The 24,071-nt window shown below is 42.8% G+C and overlaps 1 protein-coding gene across 5 annotated transcripts in view; it reads left to right on the top strand.

The window, feature by feature from the left end:
- Positions 1-23,698, top strand: part of magi3a (membrane associated guanylate kinase, WW and PDZ domain containing 3a) — a 121,249-nt gene extending 97,551 nt beyond the window's left edge. For 2 of the 5 annotated variants that reach the window (XM_056422420.1, XM_056422422.1), the window contains exons 8-21: positions 396-502; positions 5,535-5,735; positions 8,452-9,072; positions 11,708-11,739; positions 12,656-12,956; positions 13,553-13,647; positions 13,911-14,103; positions 15,467-15,700; positions 16,671-16,856; positions 16,993-17,086; positions 18,091-18,166; positions 18,336-18,473; positions 19,209-19,347; positions 20,543-23,698. In XM_056422420.1, the coding sequence (XP_056278395.1) occupies positions 396-502; positions 5,535-5,735; positions 8,452-9,072; positions 11,708-11,739; positions 12,656-12,956; positions 13,553-13,647; positions 13,911-14,103; positions 15,467-15,700; positions 16,671-16,856; positions 16,993-17,086; positions 18,091-18,166; positions 18,336-18,473; positions 19,209-19,347; positions 20,543-21,537 (3,412 nt within the window). In that variant the 3' untranslated portion in view covers positions 21,538-23,698. Of the gene's footprint in view, positions 1-395; positions 503-5,534; positions 5,736-8,451; positions 9,073-11,707; positions 11,740-12,655; positions 12,957-13,552; positions 13,648-13,910; positions 14,104-15,466; positions 15,701-16,670; positions 16,857-16,992; positions 17,087-18,090; positions 18,167-18,335; positions 18,474-19,208; positions 19,348-19,623; positions 19,717-20,227; positions 20,276-20,542 lie in introns of all 5 variants that reach the window. The other 3 variants (XR_008832769.1, XM_056422423.1, XM_056422421.1) reach the window with 3 other exon arrangements.
- Positions 23,699-24,071: the final 373 nt, after the last annotated feature.

Below are 24,071 nucleotides of genomic sequence, written 5' to 3'. Positions count from 1 at the left end.
AAAAGGCTATGAAAAAGGGGCACATTGTCGCTTACATCCATCTACGGTTCATTTCATCTTTTGATCCTGGGATTACAAAGCATTGAGCAGATGCTGATCCCAGAATGGCAAAGTGGACTATCGAAGCAAAGATTGCTGGTATAGTGCTTTAAAAAAAAACCTGAACGATTGATGAAATGCTGCCTACTCAGCAAAGATTAAGTCACGTCCAGCATTTACAGTCAAATCACAGGTTTGCATGACGGAGAACGGCATGGAGAGAGGACGAGCTGTGCTCTGCGATGCCAACATGAGCAGGGAGGAAACGCATCACCTCCGCACAGTGAAGCTTTGTCGAACACTTTTGTTGCATTGCATTGTGTTGTTCATCTGATGTTGTGATATCTCTTGTGCAGCCACATCAACCAGAAGACTCAGTTTGAGAATCCAGTCCAGGAAGCGAAGAGAAAGTTGAGCGTTGACGCGCCGACTGCAGTCCTGCTGCCAGCAGCCACGCCCTCAGGTAACTGCACCCTCACACGAGGAAGCCCTCATTCTGATCTTCTCACTGCTGATGTACATATATTTTACTCCGAGTGGTGTAAACTAGAGGCAATGGGGAGAGAGTAATATAGGGAAAATGTCAGTTCCAAAAATTAATTTTGAGGATTTTAAAAAACCAATCCATATTCAGACAGGTCAATTTGTTGCAAGCAAAGTCATAATTTAATGCTGGCACAATCCATTTTTGCAGTTTTGGATGAATGCAACATTATCAATATAAATATTGTGGTTTGACACAGATCCGTATTCAGTTCTTCAATGTTGACATTAATTGTGATGGTTTAGATTGAGGGCCAGGAGGTTTTACTCAAACTGGTCATCAGGGAAATTGACAGGAATTGAGATAATTTTCTCTGAATTGCATCCCGGAATTTAAAAGCAAGAGAGAGGGAGTAGAAAGTAACACATGAAGAGTGCATATTTTTTGTCTTTGACTCTTTGATTTAAATAATCCTTGGCGAGAAATTAAAATCATAATATTATTCCTCAGAAATTAGTTTTGCAGGGAGGCTGGAGAAATGTCAATGTTGGTTATCGGTCGGTCGGTCATTGCACAACTTCATTCCACAGATTGAAATATCTCACCAATGGCTGGATTGACATGACATTGTGTTCAAGTGTTCATGGTCCCCAGAGGATGAATGCTACTGACTAAGGTGACCCTTGACCTTTCATTTAGCACCACTATGGTTTTTAGGGAAATATCTCAACAACGGCTGTATGGATTGCCTTTAAAATTAGGGTTCAGACATCCCTGTTCCCAATTCTGGATGACTTTAAATAATTGTGGTGATCCCTTAGGTTTTTATGTTGCATCATCATCAGGGCAACATTTAAAGTTGTCCCTTCCTATCAGTCTCAGCTGTACCTTTTTTTAATGCTATTCTAGTCGCAAATATTAGCATTAATATTAGCATGAGCATCTAACCCTAACCCGTTTTCATTCTCATTGTAAGCATGTTGGCATAGTGATGTTAATATTGAGTTCATAGTGTCGTTGGGCATAATGTCTAACATAGCGGCAGATCCTGATTAGCCTGCGTTGCACCATCAGGGATTCTTTTTTAAACCCAGTTAAAGTCACGGTTTAACTTGAACTTGTGTTGCACCAAACTTTTAAACAAGCTTCAAATCAAGAGGGATTAAATGTAATCTAAATCCTCTCTCTAAACATCAGCTTAGTTTTTCCTCTAAATATTGATTCAATTCAATTGTCTTGCTTCAAAACTTTTAACTTTTAAAATAGCTGCTTTTTTTATGGATTGAGGAACAATAATAGTTTGGCTGCTCTTTTTTCTTTCTTTTTTCATCCAGCTAATGATTGTACTTTTTTTTGACAAAGTTAACCGACAGACTCAAACCAATTCAGTTTTATGAAGCTGCTGCTAAATCTTTCTCAAGATACCAGTTCAGCAAGGAAACTGCTATGGAGTATCTTTTATCCTGTGTTTAAATAATTAAATAAGAAAAAAATAATTTATCATTTGGCCATATTGCACCATTAATTATGCGTTAGAGTAGAGTTTGGAGCTTCTTTCTTCTTACTAGGTTCAGACAGCACGCATGTGTATTTATTTATCGTATTTAATTTGGGTAAGCAAGCAAATCCATATAACCCTATTTAATTTTGGTTAAACTTTAATTGTGCTACAGAGCTCTGCTTGATTTTAAGATGTATCTTATGACACAAAATGGTTTACAAATGAATAAATAAATAACATAAGTCGTGGCAGTGAGTGTAATATTGATAAGCAGTCTCAACAGGTTGGCCCATTTTGCTTTAGCTCAGTAACTTTTACATTGTTCTGTCTCTTATAAGATGCAGCACATGTGTTTATGAAGATAGCCTTTATGGTTAAGTGAAGAAAAAACCCAATACAACAAGATATTAGATCTGCTTTCCAAACACTCTTGTGATCTTCTTCGTGCTGAGGTGTCTGTCTGAAAGATGTTCAAACAGTTCACATGCTGCCGATAAACAGCCCATAGCCTCTGAAGCGATGATATTCAATTTGAATAATAGAGCGGCGCTTCACTTGGCAGCAGAATTCATTTTGACAAGTAGATTATGAAATGGGGAGAGCTCTGTCTCTTTGAAAATGCTTTTTGTCCCAGTCACTCACCGCAGAGAGACTGAGAAGGAGAAAGAGGTTGCGGTTGAAAGAGACTCCTGATCATAAATTGCATTTCTATTGGATATCTGTTCATCATTTACCACCTGTGGGGAATGCTGCTGCTTGACGGTTCTAATCACCCTCGTCTCAGTCAAAAAGAAGGCTGAGAAGCGGAGGCCCTGTGTTGTTGTAGCGCAAGTACGAATTGTGATGCTTTTCTGTGCATGCACACACAAAGCACGGCCACATCAGTATTCAAACTAGCCTCCGTATTTCTGACACCCCTTGGACAGAACTGTCTGCCTCACTCTGTTGCACGCAGACCCCGCCCCTCCCCCCAACAGAGTCTCTGCCGTCCGTGGATGATGTTTCCTCTCCTGTGTACCACCGCCTCCGCCGTGCACAATCTACACCTTCCCACCCTTGTTAATGGGAATTAATGACCAGTGGTCCTATGCAAGTGTTTGGCGGACGTACGTGAGGTGGCATCTAAACACTGTTTTGACAAGGCTGGCTTGCCTGACCTCCGAGACAATGCCGAAGAGCACAGGAGCGAAGCGCAGCACTATTCTCAAGCCGTAATTACAGCGCTGACGATCCTGTATGACAGGGCTATTCAACTTCAGTAGCAAGTGGGCCGAATAAGAAAATCACGGGGGGTGTGAGGGCCGCACAGAATATTGATCAAATAATGGCTAAAAATTAAAAACAGTAATGTATATTTCCACAGGTAAACAGTCACACACGAAAATGCATCGGTATTGTGTGGCAAAAGTGTTGCGAACAAGCATCACTATAAACATGTTTCAAAGTGTAAATATCCGCTCAAGGCAACCAGTCGTTTCAGATCCCTTCAACCAAACTGTTCCCATGAAAACATAAGAAATGTGACTTAATGGAGCAATATATAAATTACTTGAGCAGAAACCAATATCTGGTGGCGCAGCGCACAGACTGCATGTCTTTGAGTGCAGACTCCTTTTGCGTGAAAGAGATCGAAACTAGGTCGGGCGTTCTTTTTATTTTTATTTTTTCGAAAATGTATTTCTTCATCCGTGGCTGTGATGCGCTGCTCACTTATACAATCGTAATCGCCGAAATGGATATGAATGGTGGCTTGAAGATCTCCAGCAATATGTTTGTGAATGTGTGACGAATCTGGTGAGCGAGACAGAAACCCCGCTGCAGACGTGAAGAGAACACAACGCACGCGTAGGGAAACCAGTAGGTCTGAAAACCAGTAGGGGGGTAACAACGGCAACCAACACGGGTGCGTAACATAAAGATGTAACCATACAGGTTTGGTTGAGGCAACAGTGAAACTCAATGGCTCTGGGTTAGATGTCTCAATGTATAAAAGAGGCGTGTCCGTCAGTTTTATTTTTTCTTACCAAGCTATACTGATTTGCAGGCAGTCTTGCGGGCCATAGTTAAACTCAAACGGGCCGTATCCGGCCCGCGGGCCGCTAGTTGAATAGGCCTGTTGTATGACATTTCATATAATCACTTCAGCCCCCCCGAGAATACAGACTGTCCCTTTTGTGGACCACGACCTAATCAAGAGCATGTAAACAAGGCTTTGGCGTATAGCTGCCTGCCCATCCCACATCCAGCTCGCTCTTTACTCCCCTCTCGGTGTTTCTTTCCTGGCCGACCTGGAAGAAACGGTGCTGACAGTCAGAGATTGTGTGTGTGTGTGAGAACGTGGAAGGCCGGGGCAGTCTGAATCATGCCAACCCTATTTATCGCACACACATCACACCTTAAATTGGCATACGGAATTTCACGTTGAGCTTGCACAACAGGAATTTTAATATATAATCTTGAAAATCTCTTAAAAAGTGTAAGGCCCTTTTTATTCAGAGCGGTCTCATTCATCTGCCAATTGCCATGCAATTATGAAATCACAATACCACGACACATCGAGAGTGGTGTTGGAAGAGGGGGCCTGGAGGGGGGAGGGGGCCGGACTTCTATCTGTGCCCTCCCTAATGAGATTGATGTTGCACTATCCATCAGTGTGGGAACTCCCAGAGAAGAAGCCCAGCATAGAGTGGACACGGCACATAACTCACAATCTCATACAGGCCCACGCCCCAGGGACGGACGGGCTAGGATTTAGTTAGAATGTCCGTCTTTCTGTCAAGGCTAACTGTCTCCTTGCTCTTATTATCTTAACACACACACACACACATTATGATTCCTATCCTCTACTAAAAAGTTGCCCCGCTTACTCATCCTGTAGGCACCACAAAGGAAATTTGCAATGAAAAGTTTACCTGGAAAATGTCAGGCGTGTTTCAGGATTAATTCATCACTGCAGTGAAAAGAACCGGTTGTTTGCGGTGAGACTGGGACAAAATATATATTGCAATAACTGGATGATTACTGGCGTCAAATTTTTTGTGTATGTGGAATTTGTTTGAGTTTGCACTTAAACTCGGATGCTCTTGGAGTGTTTGTGTGTTTACTGGCAGTGAGTGACGTGCTGTCAAAAACGTTGTCACTGCGAATGTTGTGAGGATGGAGACACATGGCAATTTGTTCAGTTTTTCAGTTTCTCTTCGTGTCTCCAGCTCTTTCTCACATCCACATGAATGCTCACATAGCACATAGACGGTCACAGCAGGTAAACCTGCAAATATGTGCTGCTCCCTTCTATCAAACCAATGCTGCTGTGATTTCATATAAAAGCTGCGTTTTATATTGCCAGGCTAGAACTGTGTAATGTGTTCCAAATGGAAGCAACAGAAGCAATTTAGTAGATAGTGATGACAGTCATTTGGGCATTAGAGATGTTTTTCTCCATTTCCTCCCCACTGTCAATTACCTCTTGTCAATCTCTCTCCTCTTTTTTCCCCACTGTCATCTCGACAGCAGAGGAGACTGGCAGGGGAGCGCGGGTCTTTACACGAGATCCATCTCAGCTGCAGGGCTCCATCCTGCAGGCTGCACTCAGAAAAAGCCCCCAGGGCTTTGGGTTCACCATTATCGGAGGAGACCGACCCGACGAATTCCTTCAGGTCAAAAACGTCCTTCTCGACGGGCCCGCCGCGCATGACAACAAGATCGCCTCAGGTAGGTAAAAGAGTAAAGGCGTTCAAAAGAGTCTGGATGGAGCGATGTGTTTTGTGGAAGAAGTCTCAATACCAGGGATGCATTTAAGAGTATTTATTTGACAGTCATTTCTGGTTGCTTTAAAGTTTCTGTCGACCTCCAATAATTAGACAGACAATCTAATGTCTCGCAAATAAGATTAGTACTTACAGTCTCCATTTAGTGAGCTTAAAGCTCCCAGTTTGTGTGTCGTTCTCACTCAGCACCCCGATGGCGTGCTCTCTCCTGCTCAGCATTTCAAAAGAGTCTGAGCTTTGCGCCAAAAGAGGTAACAGCTGCTTTCCGCTTCCGGTCTAGAGCCCTACCCCCGGTTTTAGACTTCAGAATAAGAGCCTAAACAGGAAACCAGCTAGGATCTCAAGGGAAATGCACCTCTACCACAATAAAACCAATCTCATTCATACTATCCACATCCTACAGTTGTGATAACAATAAACCTCATAAAATCAACATTACAGTTACAAATATAATACAGTGATCATACTTGTCTATGCTTCTTAATACATTAATCGGAATATTCCTCCCTAATATCCACAATGTAAATTATCTTTCTATATGCATTATTTAAAACATAAGACTTACTTATTTACATGTGCAAGTGTACATAAAATCAGTGGCGGGCCGTGGGCCTGGGGCCTGGGCCTTCAGTGAGGTCCTACACAGTCCCACCCGAATTAATCCACCTCTTATTACTATCATTATGATGCCATGGCTCTAGACCAGGGCTGCTCAATACGTCGATCGCGGCGTAGTATTGGTAGATCGCATGACATTAAAAAAAATTGGCCCGCCCCGTCATTTTCTCTATAGCACGTCTTTGTTCATTTATTAAACTAAACAGCCGTCTGATGTTGATCGTATCTACACAACAGCATGTCATTTCTCTCGGCTCTCCGTCTCGCGCGCTGCAGAATGCATCGGGACGGAGAAAAAGAAGAAAAAAAAGTCACTTGCACTAGTTTGTTAACTAAACAGGGCATTGTCGCACCCAAAGCAGATTTCAAGTATATGCTCGACCAAATCGACATCTTCTCCTCCTTCCGCCATTGTGGGTTGAAAAAACAGCTTTGTAGTCTGCGAATTAACTCCTTTATCAAATTCAGTTTCTTAGTTCTGAGGTTTTGCATCTACCTGCCCATAGGACCCGCCTCTCAATATTGGTAATCCAATCAAAAGACGTGCACGCCCTCCGCCTGCTAGCTGGCTCCTGTGCCGGTTCCGGGGCCTTCTAGAAGGCCTACAGGAGCCAACTCTAAAGCTGATTGGTTGACACAACATTGTCATTCCCATTCACTTGAAGCTACCAGCGCCCGCAATGTTGATTCTGAAGGCCTAAGGGCAGATTTTAGCCCCCTGGCAACACACGATTGCTGAATATGATTGGATAAAAGATCTAACATAAAGACCAGCCCTCCTAATCTTAACCTGGCGCTGGCAGCAGCGCAACCAAGAGGAACGCTATGAAATTAAGAGAATAACTCTTACTCTGGGAAATAATTGAATACATATTTGTGGGAAAATATATTTAGAAAAATATATATATTCTGATGATGTTTAGGCCAGCAGAGAAGGCCTTGCTGGCCCTGACGGCCCGCCACTGCATAAAATCCACTACAACCTAACATAGGTTTCCCTGCGCCCGCCAGTATCTCGCCTGCACTTTGCAGTTTGACACAATCCTTCATCCCCAGAATGCAAAATCATACTTTGCAAGGAGGAATTGCGAGAAAGAAGAGTGAAGGGGAGACAAATCGGCTTTTTATAACTTACGCTAAACGTAATCGAGTGCGACATCTGCACGTATGTTTGCATGGCATGAATTCCAGTACACAAAGTGACACTTGACTTGGCCTCGGCATACGTGCTATTCACAATACAGTTTGATGTACACACAAACAAACGCATTGAGAGAAAAGAAAACGGCAAACTTACTCTTCACCCTCATCACAGCGCTTTATCAAGCTGAAGTTTCTGGTGTTCAGTGGAACAAAGCACATGTTCATTTCATGGTTCACAACCAGATTTTATATGCGGCGAAATATACGATCACATGGTGATTGTAGTCATTTGAAATACTGTCAGGATTCCAATTACAATTGTATTGATTGCATTGAAAGCTCTGACAGACGCACTAGTGCTGCTGCTGCTGGGAATCAACATGAAAGTAGAACAGTGGGAGAGATTATGCTCAATGTGTCATTGCCCTTGAGAAGGCAGGTAATTGATTTTACCTACCAAAAAAACCAACATGTCATTAATTTCATTGGGTAATATGGGAAGCGCTGAACTGTAACTTTATGTTCCATTCTTCTGGATTCAAGACTTTCTGATTATAGTCCCGGACCGTTAACTTATACCAAGGGTTTCATTTTTAAATATCTGAGACTATGTTTTACCTACAGTGCTGCCATTATTTTGTGGATGGTTAGTTATTAGATAAGTCATTGGAGATGTGTGTAGTGGTTTCTGAACAGGCACTACATTGGGATATGGAGCTCATTTCAGAGTGAAACCTGAGCTATGTTATTGATTGTGTAGGCGGGCTGAATCCTCTTCTGGGCTTTCAGCCAGCGAGCCAGTCAGCAGTTCAGCTGCCCATCCAGGCCTAAATCTCAGCCAGGCCACACTGTCACATGTGGCCATTTCACAAATGTCTAAAAGCTCTCTGTCTTTGCAGGCGACGTGATCGTGGACATCAATGGGGACTGTGTGCTGGGGAAGACTCACGCTGATGTGGTGCAGATGTTCCAGTCCATCCCTATCAACCAGTATGTGGGCATGGTCCTTTGCCGGGGCTACCCCCTGCCTGAGGACTCCAGCAGCAGTGAGGAGGCCTCGGGAGGCCTCGCCACATCCAAGGACACTTCCCCTTCCCCCTCAACCTCAACACCACTGGAACCCCACCACACTGTCCCAGATGGTGGAACCCTCCCCAGGCAGACTGCTGCCGTACCACCCATGACCAATGGCGGGCGCCACCACCACCACCATCTTCACCAACACCTTCCTCACGCCCCCAACCAAGAAGGCCCTGACCCCACTCTGTTACAGCCAGAGCTGGTGGGCGTGCCCTTGGTAAAAGGCCCAGGGGGCTTCGGCTTCGCCATCGCAGATTGCCCCCTTGGCCAGAAGGTGAAGATGATCCTGGACGCCCAGTGGTGCCGCGGCCTGCTGAAGGGCGACGTCATCAAGGAGATCAACAGACAGAATGTCCAGACGTTGAGCCACTCCCAGGTGGTGGACATCCTTAAAGACCTCCCTGTAGGCAGCGAGGTCAACGTGCTGGTGCTGAGAGGAGGTGAGTTCGCAGAAATGAGAGGAAGTGTTGGAAGTGTCCACTGCAGCCGAAGGTAAGTCTGCAGCATTGAACTAATCCCAAAAAGTATGTCGCAGCTGGCTGGGTTACAGTGCTGACGCTGGGACATCTCTTTTGTTAAATCGCCGAGCTCCATATTAATCTACCCGGGTTACTGTTCAGACAACAAACAGGTGTTAGTGCCCAGAGATGGGCTCAAGCTTCAGTCCCATGCTTCTGAAATCACTTTAATCCCCACGCAGCTTTGTGTCGCCTACAGCACCTTCTTCTCTCTTTCTCTTTTCCCAAAAGAAAGCGATGAGTGAAACAACAGCGGTGAGAAGCCCACCCGCTGGCATTGGAAATGGATTTCTTAAGAGAGAAAGAAACAATAGTTAGATGTACACACTGACAAAGGGATTCTTAGTTGAGGCCAGATTCAGTGTAACATGTAGCGTGTTTTAATTTATAAATAACAAGGTGGACTGTGGTTTTCTGGAGGTATTTCTTGGACACACAGATTCTCCCGATGTTAAATAAAGTAATTGCAGGCTCCAGTCCACACCAACGCTGCATCATCCACCATCATGTTTAGTCACATGTTGAGCTGTGCTGGGAAAGTGAAGAGAGGTAGCAGTTTCAGTGATTCACTTGCTGCTCAGAGAGAAAGGGAGGAGCAGGATGGGTAATCATTGCCCTTCTTCTAACTTCAGGCTCTCTCTGATTTGATGGGCTTGTTCCTTTTTGCCTTTACTGCAGTGCATTAGCCTAGATTCAAGAGTGTTGCACCCACATATCAGATGTACTCAGCTGGGCTCTGTTCTGAGCTCCAGGGTGTGTGTGTGTGTGTGTAGGTGTGTGTTACACATCTTTTGGGGACATCAATCTGATTGTACATCTCTTCCCTTTTCTTCCCGTCTCCTCAAAACATATATCATTACCTTTGAAGGAGAAGACTTGGGTTAAACAAGAGTACGGTTAGGTTTAGACTGGTATTAGTTATGGTTAGGGATGGATACCATTAGGATTACATCGACACTCGTACTCGATACTGCTCATCAGTTCTGTTCCTCATCAATACTCTTATCAGTTATTCTTGTGAGAGAAAATAACATTTAATTATAAAAGAGTAGACCCAGCTGATTCCATTAAACAACTCGATATACACTGACAGACTTATTAGTTTCTATCTAAATCCATTTGACTCCACTGTTGAGAATCGGTGCAGACCTTGGTAACCTGGGTAACGGCCCTATGACACTCGTTCTTCAACAAAAAGATCCTTATGATACAGTTGATGAAGCTAAACAATTTGCCGAGCGATTAGCTTTTATTTATTTGCCTGATATGATTTTACATGTGCATATGCCGAATGTATATAGAGGGTCTGATTGTGTGGTACTGCTTAAAAAAAGGCCGCTTTCCAGGTCTAAAAGGAACCCTCTGCAGGGCTTCCCTCAAGTCACCCGTAAACCAGGATTATGTCAGGCTTTGCTCTCAGCCGGGGGCTAGAACTCCCTTCCGATGACTGCAGCAGAGAGAAATTAAACCGGAAATGATTTGGCCCTGATCCCTGTTCTGTATTTAAATCTGGAAATGAGACACGGTAGTCTTCCCCGTGGCACATGCTCTGCACTCAGTGACTACGATACAGAGATGCTCATTTGTTTCTCCTGTGGTTGTGATGAGAGTTGTATCATCTGCTACATGCCATCCAGTCAGCTTTAAGTACACACTGTCATCTTTTTTTATTTTTATAATACAGTATCAACAATAATTACTTGTTTAGTAGATGATCAATTTAAATATGAAACAAACACAATATAAACGTACCATTGAATTAGATAACTGAATTGTACCCCTACAAATGGATATGGACTAACATTACTCAAGGTAACGGTAAATAATTGCTGACGTTATTATACAATAGTTTACAATTAAAGTGTGACTGGTTTGTATAATAACACTGGGTGTCAAACTAATGACTAGAATGCCCATAATCTACTCTAATTTAACACATCCCTCAACAATTCCCTAACTCTATGATTTGAGCAGGTAGATACCTTCAGGGCTTTTGCAGTTCTAATATTTAAAGAATAATTAAAAAACATATACAAAATGTATTTATTCAACCCCCACTATTTAGTAAAACAGTTGGTGACATATAAAAGCTGGTTATGAAAGCTGCATGCAGTGAGAGTATTCAGTGTTCTGGTAGAGTCACAAATAGCTGGCAGGTTTATCCCAGTGATGTTTCCCATGGCCTGAGGTCACCTCTGTGTCCTCCATCCTGTCAACATGTAAACCATTGGAGTATACTGTCCCCTACTGGTTGGATCACACTGGGACGTACTGACAGAGAGGGGGGGGGGGGGGGAACTGTTACAAAACCTCTAAGCAATATTACTAATTTAACTAAGCGACAACAAACAAGGTCCAGAGTATATCTAAGTATATCTAACTGTGGAGCTCTCCCACTCAATCGGTCAGTAGAGTGACGAAAGATAGAAAGAACAACATCCTTAAAGAGTTGTATGCTATATGTTGAGATGGATTGTTGTTGTTGTTGTTGTTGTTGTTGTTTGTTTGATGCATTGAATTCAGAATTTAACATCCACCTCCACATCTCTGCTTACAGGTCAGACATCTCCTGTGAAATCACTAAAACCCGTAAGTCTATTCCATCTATTTATGTATCAAATAATGTTTCTTCCGTTATGTAGGATGAAACGTAAAATAATGCAGTGATGATACAACTGCAGCTGAATTATTCAGAAGGAAAATGTTTTAACTTGTATGTGTGTGAGCTGAGGAAGCTGTTGTTAGTTACATTATTCAGTGAGCCCACATTAGCCAGGCTGTAATTTCTGGAACTGCATGTGGGTAAATATGGTGGCTCCTGGCAAACAACAACTTGACATCTCTCTGTGGATGAGTGTTGAGATGAAATGCCATGTTCAACAGCTTGTTCCTGGGCTGCTGCGCCATGCTGCAATCTGAAAATAGGATCTGAGGCAGCAACAGGCTTACTCATATTGGTTTATCATCACAATGTGTACATTTCAAATAGAAATTTATCAAAATCAAACTTTCCTGCTTTAGCTAAATTTAGAATATATCAGAATATGGGTAACACCTTATAATAACATCATTATTAAATTGTAAATTGATAGTTTATTAAGTTATTTTGTTGTTGTCAATGTTAACCAATTATTAGAAATGCTATAATGGTTGCTATTTTATTTTTTTATTAGTTTGTGTTTTTTGGAATTTATTGATACTGTCTCATAGCTGATGAAATCTGATATCAATAACATTCAGATTACATTCGTAAAGTATTTATTAATGTTATTGTTGCACACACAACAATTATAGTATTATTAATACCTAGTAGACATTAATTATCATTTAATTGTTTAACAGTAAAATAATTATAGTTTAATTAACTATACGTTTACCATTTATGAATGATGGTTCTGTGTTAATAAATAAGGTATATGATATGGGGATAGGAGGGCGTTTACAGTGTCATAATCATAGTTTACCTATGTTTCTCCTGATCTCTTCTCTTGTCTCTGTGTTGCAGTGCACGGCTCCCATGTCCCAGGGATTATCCCAGCCTTCTCCTCAACAGTCTCCCCATCCCGCCCCCCAGCTGATGCCCCATCCAGGCTCCCATCCCGCCCCCCATGTGATGCCCCATCCAGCCTCCCAGCCCGTCGCACAGCTGCAACGGCAGGAGATAATTAACAGCACTGAGGCCCTCGGTCAGCCCGGGTTGGCCCCCAACCAGCATCCTTTCCCTGCCAGCGCACTGCGCTCGTCTTCACCCAAACCTGACGCATCGGAGCTCTACATCAAGTCCAGGGCCTTGCTCGACAGCAAGCGTAAGTGTTCACAATGAAACGCACAAGTGGTTCTAAGCCGCCGTTCAACATGATCTTGGATGTGTGTGCGATGAGACATTTAACGTATTAACATAACGCCTCCATAAGACCTGGTCATATGTCTGTCTGTGATTAGTTGAGGACATTTTGGACAAACATGGATGTAAACTGCAACTTAATTGTTGGAGGAGGCATACACCAGCACGGCTTGATTGTACTTTGTCTATCAATAACTTTTTTAAATTTCAGGTAGATAATGTGTTGTCTAAAATATGGATGCCCATCACAAGTTACCAGGGTCTTAAAATCTGATCAGCATCATGTGCTTCTAAATGTACAATAATAAAGAAAACGTTTTCTGTTGACTAATTTATCCATTCAAATATTGACATTTTTTTCATCATCTTTTAGATATTTTAATCAAATATTTCATTAAGTCGGTGGCTTTTACTGCAGTTTTACAGCCGTACGATTATTATACGATACACACATTGCCCACGTGCGCGGCAACACATAAGACGGCAACAACATAATTCATGTGTCTTGTCTTCATGGTTGAATAAAAAACATTCCCCCCTCTCCTCTCCTCTCTGCAGCTCCTAATACGAAGGACCTGGATGTATTCATCAAAAGAAACCAGGAGTCAGGATTTGGCTTCAGAGTCCTCGGAGGCGAGGGGCCGGATCAGCCGGTAGGTTGCAGCCCAGCACGATCCAGCTGTTTACAACCAGGCACATCAATATTAAAGCTGCATTCAGTTAATTAGCCGGACATACTGCTTTTGCTGTAGGACAATGTGAAAATGTATCGGCCAAAAAGATTTTTCCTCTAGAACACGAGTCCTCAAATGCTCAAAGCAACTCAAAGCATTTCAACGGATCATTCTCCATAACGCCTGTCAGTCCAAAGTGGCTCACACAAGTGCATCAATGGGTTCTCTCATATCCTCCACAGGTGTACATTGGTGCCATCGTGCCGCTCGGTGCAGCTGAGAAGGACGGCCGCCTGCGAGCAGGGGATGAGCTCCTCTGTATAGATGGCGTGCCAGTCAAGGGCAAATCCCACAAACAGGTGCTGGAGCTGATGACCAACGCTGCCCGTAACGGTCAAGTCATGCTCACCGTCCGCAGGAAACTGACACACTCAGGTGGGTCTGTTTTGTACAATCAGCTCTACATTTCTCTGAGAGCACTCGAAGCTTTTTAGCACTGCTGGTTGTTTATACTTTCTGTATTTGTTCAGCTCTGTATGCTGGAGGAGGTCCTCTGAGCACAAGTTTTGATCTGGGATCGTTCTTTCTACTAATCCTTTTAGATCCGTTCCGGGTGTCTTACTTGGATGTGAAAAAGTGACAATCAATTCAATCAATATTTACTTTTACTGTAGGATGTTATTTTATTTTCAAGACTTTTTCCTAAAAAGAAAAATAGAGTTCTGAAAGAGGATTCTGTATATACTTCCATCACAGAAAAGTGAATAAAGAATTTTCATCGACCAAAAAGGACGACAACAAAAAAAAACATCAAAGGTGTTTTTTCTCTGTTTATCTGCTGAGGCTGATCAGCGCCTTGTGAAAGGCAGTGGAGATTAGATCAGCTGGTGGAGTTGATTTGCATCTCAAAAGATGAAAAATAGAATATGCTGCGTCTTCTTTTTCAATAGCGCAAACCCCTGATGCTGGTTTACCAGCACAAATAACCACTCCATGACTAGTACGAGCACTTTTTGAAAATTACTTTGGATTTGATGTATTGCAACAACAGCTTTGATCACGTTGCAGAAATAAAGCATCCATCATGTAAGGGTTTATGCTTTCAAAGGGGTTTGGAAAGAGATTACCTGATGCCAGTTGATAAAACAGGGACCCGGCAAAATGAACATACAATGAATCGAGATGGAGGTAGATCAGCATGTCCTATGAATAACACATTTTAAAGGGCTTTCATCTCGTGTTGATGGATATATTTCATGTGTGCAATAAACACAGCAAAAAGGCTATCTTCAATAAAGCCGCTGTGCGTTGGATTATTTTTGGGAGGGATCTGAATAATGAAAAATTGGGAAATTTGTACAACTAATTGTTCATGAATTCAGGTATATGTCATCTTCAGAATGCCCTTTTGGTTATAGTGACTAATTGTAATGGCAATTGCAGTGGTGGAGGAATCATTCAGACAAATAAATTATTGAATTATTGATGCATGTTCTTCACTAATGTTGCAGCTGGAATAGGTGTAGCTCGTTTAAATTATTCTATATACTGTAGACTGGCTTAATCTCAGTTATTTATTTGTTGTTTTTTGAAGTGGATTAAGACGTACAATATTTTGTCTCTGAAATGAAAATACTTGAATGAAGTACAAATAAGTGCATAAAGTGAATGGTCTTACCCCCTATGATTATTGGCCGTCTGAGCTGTGATGGACACACCATCATGCAATCATTTATTATTTTAGAAGAGCTGTTCCAAACTGTAAACGTGCCCTCTTGTTTCTGTGCTCATCTGTCAGATGGCGAAGAGGAGGAGAGCGCTCAGCAGCCCCAGCAGGTGGCGTCCGCCCTGGTCAACAGCTCCCCCAAGGTGCCGCACGTCGAGGCTCCGAATGCCGTCCAGCCGACTCCGAATACCGTCCAGCCGGCTCCGTCCTCTCGGCCGGAGTGCTTTGACGTCACACTGCAGCGCAAAGACAACGAGGGCTTTGGCTTCGTTATCCTGACGTCAAAGAACAAGCCCCCAGCTGGAGGTCAGAAATCCAGAAAAAAACATCTTGCGTATAACTTTTAACAAATAAATAAAAAGCATGACGTCCTTTAATGGTACAAATGTCATGTTTGAATATGGAAAAGAGACATAATCTTATATATGTGCTAATTCGCCTACATTTTCAGAACAGATATCTGAACACTGAATTATGTGGGGTCCAAAGTTCTTGTTTCAAACTGTGACCGAGGGAATTTTGGATAGCTCTCTATACATCAGTAAATATAAACAAATTCTCACCATGTTTTTAAGGATAAAATGTTTTATGAATCAGGCCATGAATGATATATGGACAAACTTCTCTGTAAAAACCTTCAGAATATATGACAGGAATGAAACTAGAAAGTGTGGTGGACTGAAGTGGGGATTTCTGGCTCAGACACACATTGAGAAAACAACCTTAAAAGTGATATATACACATTGTGGAAGATACTACAGGTGAATAGGGTCAATCATATTACAACTAGTATATATCACCGTAAACCACTTACATTAAGAAGTGGTTTCTGCCAATATAAGTTTTTTGAGATTTCATATCTAAATATGCCAGATGCAAACAGACATTGTGGAGTAAAATAAACACTCTTTGCGATGCTAGCTCTAGGGATGGAAAAATCTCAAGAAATATTGGATGGGTTGCCATGACGTTTCCCACATGCATAAACCCATCACTTTTCCTCTAGCGCCATCATGAGGTTGACGATTGTAATTTTGAGTGAATTGTCACATGATGACTTTTGACATCTCTGTTGAACACTTAGCTTTTGATCTAGTGCTGTCAAAATGTGAGTTTTACTTTGGTCATCATGTATTGATGCGGTTCCCAGTAACTCAGAAAGACTGAGCAATGCGTTGTGATTTGAAAGGAATATCTTGATTTGTGCTTCCTGAATCAATGCTGCTCAAACATAAGCAGCAACAGGATGTGATTTATCTGTGCTTCGCCGTTTCAGTTATACCTCACAAGATTGGCCGTGTTATCGAGGGCAGCCCGACAGACCGTATAGGTCAGATGAAGGTGGGAGACCGTATCTCCGCTGTCAACGGCCTGTCCATCATGGAGTTGTCGCACAACGATATTGTCCAGCTCATCAAAGACGCCGGCAATTGTGTCACCCTCACCGTTGTGCCTGAAGATGGTAGGTTTGGACCAGAGAACGTCTCAGTCCAGTGAAGAATAGTCAAAAGGAGGTTTTGAAATAGCTTTGTGGCCTCAGATAGCAGATCACAAGATGTGTGCGTCATACTAAATGGTTGTGTTGTGTGTATTCACAGACAGCACTCCTCCATCTGCAACCAATTCAGCCAAACAGAGCCCTTCCGCCCAACACAGAGCTATGGGCCAGCAGCCTCCCAGCTATCCAGACAGGTACACAAATACACACACACACATACTCCCCAACAAGCACAAGCATTGACACAAGCTTGCCTTCACCCTGTCAAACACTGATCCCACTGGAGACAGTCGAATACCGGTTGTGCCACTTGAACCATAAATCCACTCAAATCCTCTCAACTGGTTGGCGCTTCCATTTGTCCCGTTCGCATCTCTTGTGGCCCTCATTTGTTCTCCAGAAAGACAGAAAATCCTCCCGTGGTCACTGCTTGGATGGCGAAGCAAAGAAAAAGAGACCGATTATTAGGGAGTCTCACTTCCTCTTTGAACTTTCTTTTCAGTAAAGATTACCTGTGTCAAACTTTTTAATCCATTGCTGCAGCAGCTTCTCTCCACCGCAATGTCTGGGCCTCAGCCGCTCTCGGCACATGTTCCCCTTCTCATTTAGCCCTACATGGCACGGCAGCACGCGCTCTCCTCTCCGTCTAATCTCCAAAACATGCCCTGGGTCAGCCCAGGCCAGATATGAGGTCGTCAGCTTGGCTGGATGAAGTGTGTAAACTTGCCTCCATGCTGCTAAGAAGGCCGAGTCTTTTATAGATAGTGCGTCAGCACGGTTAATTTCGCACAAAGGTGTTGTAATGAGCACTGCGAAGAATTAAAGTATGCCCTCATTATCGTCCTGTATAACAACAACTCTGTGATGGATACTGAAACCGACAGAGAGAGGACCACGCCGCCATTAGAAAGTAACCTGGACCAAGCTGAATGGGAAGAGAATGAGACTTTTCCTCTGCTCTCCTCACAATGCTGAGCGTCTCTGTGCTGTAGCTCGCACACACACCGGCGTTACTGCGAGCACGACATATATAAAGTGGCTGAAGATTAAGCTGCTATACTTTCACACATTTTCATATGCTGTGTATGTGCTGAAAATAAATGCCTGAGATATTATGCCAGAACCACTCAATATATTTTCATATCCATGGTATGTTGGCCACAATTCTAATGTTTGTGTGTGGTTTATTTTGGGGTAGAAATGGTGATACTGAGATGAGGAACTCTTTCCCACCAAGAGAGATGGGACCTCTCACCCTGTCAGGCTCTAAGCAGGTAAAACTACAGCCAGAATTATTACTCAATAATACATTTTACAGTCGGTTACATCCTGTTTGTAACTTACTCATTCTGCCAATTGATCTGATTTGACGAGAGCGTGCAAACTTTATCTTATGTCTGTCAGGAAATGTCTCAACAGCTCATATTGTTGTCTGAACTACAGGATTGCTTTGTGGTGGAGCTGGACCGCAGCCAGTGGGGCTTCGGCTTCAGTCTGAGAGGAGGGAAAGAGTACAACATGGGCCTGTTTATCCTGCGACTGGCTGAGGACGGACCTGCTCTCAAAGATGGCAGGATACATGTGAGTCTTATTAAATATGAACTAGATATTAATACTTTGCACTACTGCATTTTAAATGAAATTGATCATTTCCAAAGTCTCTCTTAAACTGCATCTAGAGTTCTCTCCCTATTGTTATTTTTGTCTTTTTTTCTGTCGGAGGGATTATCATACTCTTTGTTTTGGAGCTACAGAGCCGATAATGTAGGTGCTCCGGAGGATGTAGACGGACAGTTAATGTTGCAATGTTAGTTAGCTGTCACCGATAACATGTGTGCTTTTCTTAGCTACGAGCAGCTCCTGTTTGCAATGTACTCATTGATGTTCAGACAATTAAAACTTTGGATAACTTTGATCCTGAAGAAAACTCAAACAAACGTAACGATTCTCAGGTGAGGAGTGCTTTTTTCTCTCCATGATTTCTATGAAGATAAATGTACATTTACTCGTGATAGAAATCGGATAATGCCATCATTTGGAAGCGAGTCCAATTAGCAAGCCAAACTACAACAGCCAACTTCCTGTCGTTTTGAGAACACTGGCATTAACCTCATCCAGCATGTGTGACGCCCAGCTCTCCCACTCACCTTCAACTCTCCAGCGCCCAGAGAGGAGACGAGAGGTTCCCCACAGTTTAAAAAAACCCCTGTTCTCACTTGAAAAGAACAAAAAATGCAAACAGAAAAAGAAAAAAAATCTGAAAAGATCTTTGCTTTGTAACATGTACAATAAGAACGGATTATGTCCACACCACAGGTTGGAGATCAGATAGTGGAGATCAACGGCGAGGCCACCCAGGGCATCACGCACACTCGGGCAATCGAGCTGATCCAAGCGGGAGGCAGTAAAGTTCATCTGCTGCTTCGGCCGGGCCAGGGCCTGGTCCCGGATCACAGTGAGTGACGGCTGACGGCCACATGCATGCACACACATTCATTGTTACCGCTGCATATAGATCTACATGATAGCATATAAGCCATGCGTATGAAGAAGCTTTTGAATGGATATGCTTGATAGCAGGATGCTGAGTTTTCTTTTGTTCTCATGCATGTGTTGCCAGCATCTCTTGACTTTTCTCTCCTGTCATTCTCACTTCTATCTTTATCTGTGCTCTTTTTATCTGCACCGGCACGGCCGTCTATTTCTACCTATTTATCTTTTCCTCCTATAGGTCAGAACTCTTCTTCCACCCTGTGCTTCTACATGAAACCAGAACATCACTAAAGGCCTCACTGCTTTTCTTGGTCTGTCCCTAATCACCTGGGTAAACCTTGTACTCCTTGTACTTTTGCCTCTGACCTTTCCTTTCAAAAGTGACTCATCTCCCAGATTTAAGTGTCGTTCTCTGTGCCTTCCTCCATCCCCATGATCAATTTAAAATAGATCAGTTAGCAGAGTTACACTTCCCCTGGAGGGCTGAACCAAAGCAGTGAGTCCTAGAAGAATGAGCAGACCTGCAGGAGTGCTTTTTTAAGGGTATTGCAAATAGCTGGGATGCCATTGAACACACACCTCCTGAATGAAGACAAAGACCTGGAGAAAAACCCTACATAGATAAACTAGATATTGATCAGTGAGTGGCAAGTGGTAAAAGGATATGTGTGCGTTCACTGGCTTCAACCTTTCAATCCAAAGACCACATTAGAATGAATTTTTATGAGTTGTTGCTCCTAGAAATCCAAAATCTCATTTCAGCCCCACTAAGTCCATCGCTCTTCTTTTTTCTCTCTCTCTCTCTCTGGTTTTCTGCTGCATATATCTGCTCTCAATCATAGCTGTGCAATTCTTATCAGCTTGGGGGGAAATTGAAACGTCAGTGCTGGGTAAGCGCTATCACCTTTTCAATTGATGGCTGTTGTCGGCTGATACATATCTCAAACAAGGAAAATATGAAGAGGGTTATTAGAGCAAGTGGGCAACGTGTAGTAAGGATATTGTTCTTCTGTTGCATGACATTTAATTATTAAAAAATGTTATCAAATGTGCGAAACATCCCATGTAAGGGATATTTTAGCTTATGCACATCCTTGGAGTACATACATTGTTGCTCAGCGAGAACATGTTCTTACTTCCCATTGTTTGTTTCTTAGGTTCAAAGGACAAAGTCAATAATTCAACCTCAAGATTTCCCAAAATTTCTGAATCTGACGGGCACTCATCTCCAGCCTCTCCAGCCTCTGTCTCCCTCTCTACCTCGGAACCGTCCCCATCTTCACCCAAAAAAAACGTCCCTGATGAGTTCTCTGGGGTGGACCCCAGGGCTTCTGGGTCCCCTGGCTCTGGGCCGGAGCACAGTAGGCAGGGGAACAGATCAAGAGGACAACAGCTCACTGAACACAACCATAAGCGAACCCCCAGCCCTGGCACCCAGAAAACAAGCAGGAGTGACTCCAAGTTTGCTAGTCTCAATAGAGCCACTGATGGACCCGCAGATTATAAAGAGCGCTCTCAGAGCCCGCGAAAAACTGAGCGAAGCCACAGCGGATCCCTGGAGGATATAAAGAAGGACAGAAAAGCCCAAGGGCAGAGAGACCACCACTCCTCTAGTCCTAGGAAGAGCTCCAAGAGCGAACATGAGCCTGCTGTGCCCGTGAAGAAACTGGATGAGCCCCGGAGCCCCCGGCGTCCAGCTGGCCAACAGCCCAGGGTTGCCTCTGGAGAGGGGAAGGACTGGAGGTACAAGGAGGAGGATGCAGCCCACTGGCAGGAGAGGGTGGCTGCAGAGAGTGGAGACAAAAGCTTGGGGACCAGCGAGCGCCACAGGAAGAGCGAAAGGGCTGAGCAAGAGGCAGCGGCTCAAACATCCCATTCAGAAATGCACAGGGAGAGGGATGCCGATAGTGGCACCCTAAACCGGAAGCATAGAAGAGAGAAGGGGGATAAGGAATCTCGGGCAAGCAAGAGCCATGGGCCAACTGAAGAAGTGAACAGAAAGGATCCCAGAGGGTCAAGCAGTAGCCTCCAGGACCCCAGCTGCAACGGGACCTCGACCAGTAAGAAGGCTCCCATCACCCCTGGTCCATGGAAAGTTCCCAGTTCTGCCAAGATCCAGTCCCAGGTGGACACAACATACGCAGATGTCTGATATCCTCCCACGACTCTCTGCATAGATGAAGGAAAAGATGAGCCCCTGAAGGATGGACATTAAGAATGGAAGGATCTTTGTTTTTTTAGCAATCTCGGACAAAGCAGATCACTGTGTAACCAGCAACATAGCTTCTCATTGCTTGGATATATTTTTTTCACCCAGTTTGCCTCGGTCGGCCAGTTTGAATCAAGGTGCTAATGTCTGATCAGACATGCATGCTTGCACCTTCCTGAGTATTTGTGCCGCACGATGACGTGCGGACATGCGTGAAGCAGGTTGGTTCTGAGAGAGATTTTTGGATGCGACACTGAAGTCTATTTTGTGCCAATCAGAGACTCCGATTCTGAAGAAGCTGCTCTGTATTGCACTCACTGTGAGACTGTTTATGGGATATGAGAGGAACTGCTTCCCTTTCTACCTGCCTACATGAAGGATCCTGCTTCTTTTTTTCTTCTCCTTCTAACTTTGAAGGTTGAAGACATATTCATGCATTCGCTTTTATCCTTGGCAAAATTGATTCACTGTTCCCGTCACTATTGGATGTACTAGAAAGTGAGACGGTTGAGTTTCTCCCCAAATCGGCTGCAAAGGAAGACAGTGTCTCCTACTGTCTGTTTTTTTTAAGAGTTGTGAACTGTATTGCTGCACACGACAAGACTATGATCCCATTAGCTTATCAGAGGGTGGACAGACTAACCCTGAGCTTTATATGCATCAATCAGCAGACCAGATACTTGTGGTTATAGTTCTAATGTGTGTTACATGTGTGTTAATAATACAGCATCAGTAATTTATTGAAATTTGATTTCAACAAAAACAATGAGTACACATATCCATGCTTACTCATTTCACTTTTGATGTGGACTTAATGATAGAAATAGAATGTGTAGATAAGTATCACCGTCTAAAATACCACTATGAAATCTATACATTCTACTTCTGTGATATCATGGTGTGGAAGTCGTCACTCAAGCCGGACTCATAATGTCGTCTACTGTTAGCAGTTCTGTAATGTAAGTCCTCTGGCTGTGTGTGTGGGTACACAAGCTCACTGGTAGACCTGTATAGTTTAGATATCGCTGTAATATTGACTTTACCTAATCTGAAACATATATTATTTAACAAAGTGACTTCACATATTGACACATAATATAGATGAGTTGAGTTAACAGAGCTTGATTATAAGAAGTGGCAAGTTGGCCTTTGATTTAAAAGAGATTGTATTTTTGATCACAAATATAGGCACAAAAACATATCGTTTCTCCTAAACTCCTTATCTATTTTTGATTATTTTATATTTAGTACATGACCCATAATGTGAGGGGGGGGGGATGTAAATAGTTGCTTAATTGTTCATCACTAACAACATCATGGTGGTCACGTTTGTGTTATAGTGAAAGCCAGCCTCCCTCAGAATGCAGTTCATTCTCCACACAAGGAGGGAAAGTCTTCCCAATGTGCTTCCCTGTGGTGGTTGCAAACGGTGCACAATGTGAAAATGGCTTGACTGCTTCTTTCGAGGGATAATTGAATTTAATCTATGAAGTTTATCAAATTTAATAAAATCGGGATTGAAGGCCCGGATGAATAAAATAAATATATATACAGTATATTTTGTAATTTATTGGGATCAGTTGTGCCCTCCTCCTCTGAAGATAAAATGTGTGTTGTTTAAATGTTGCGACTGTGGAGTACAGAGACACCTAGTGGTTCATAAAGTGTTATTCATAAACTCTTCATTGCTTGAACCATACCCTCCTCAGTCAGTTTAAGGATGTACGTAAGTAACACATACATCTCTAGGTCTGTGAGACCACTTACTAATTTATTGTCCACTTTATTGTTGACATAATGGGCTACTGTGTTATTTACTGTTCATGACATTACCATGTATGATACTGTGGCCTTGCATTGCTCCAACATATATATATATATAAAAAGAGTCTTTTAGTTTTGACATCATGGTAGTTGTAAAACTTTATAAATTGTACAGCACCTGTATAAATATTTGCCTTCATGCCGAAAAAAAGATCCTCTGTAAATCGTTTCATTATTTTTTTAAGGGAGCTGAGAGGTAAAGATTAAAAATGGGTGAAAAGTAATAATCTGGTCATGGCATTCTGTTCATGCACTGATAAATAAAGGTTTACTGAATACATATGACTGAACTATTTTTTTGTGGATTATGGGGAGTAAATTGATGTCTTTTTAGAAGTAAAACAATCATTGACCTGTTACAAGATTCACAAGTACATTTTTACTCAGTTTATATTGGTGGGTGTGCCACTAAAAATATGGCAGACATTGCATTTATTTTTCACGGTTCTCTTAAAAGACGTGTTTACAATGTTTTAAGTCTGCCTTAATGGTCATGCGGTAATATGAACATTGGCAGTGTAAAGGTTGTTTTCGAGGTATGAGAGCGGAAAAGGTACTTGTTTTGTATAATAATGCATTCTTGGATAATTTTCTAAAGATAACGTTAGTCTATTTGTTCCAGACATTGTTTATTTGTTCTGCGTTCTGCTGCG

Source organism: Pseudoliparis swirei, chromosome 9 (assembly GCF_029220125.1).
Source record: "Pseudoliparis swirei isolate HS2019 ecotype Mariana Trench chromosome 9, NWPU_hadal_v1, whole genome shotgun sequence".
Classification (NCBI taxonomy): Eukaryota; Metazoa; Chordata; class Actinopteri; order Perciformes; family Liparidae; genus Pseudoliparis; species Pseudoliparis swirei.
This window is presented reverse-complemented; position numbering and strand designations above follow the sequence as displayed.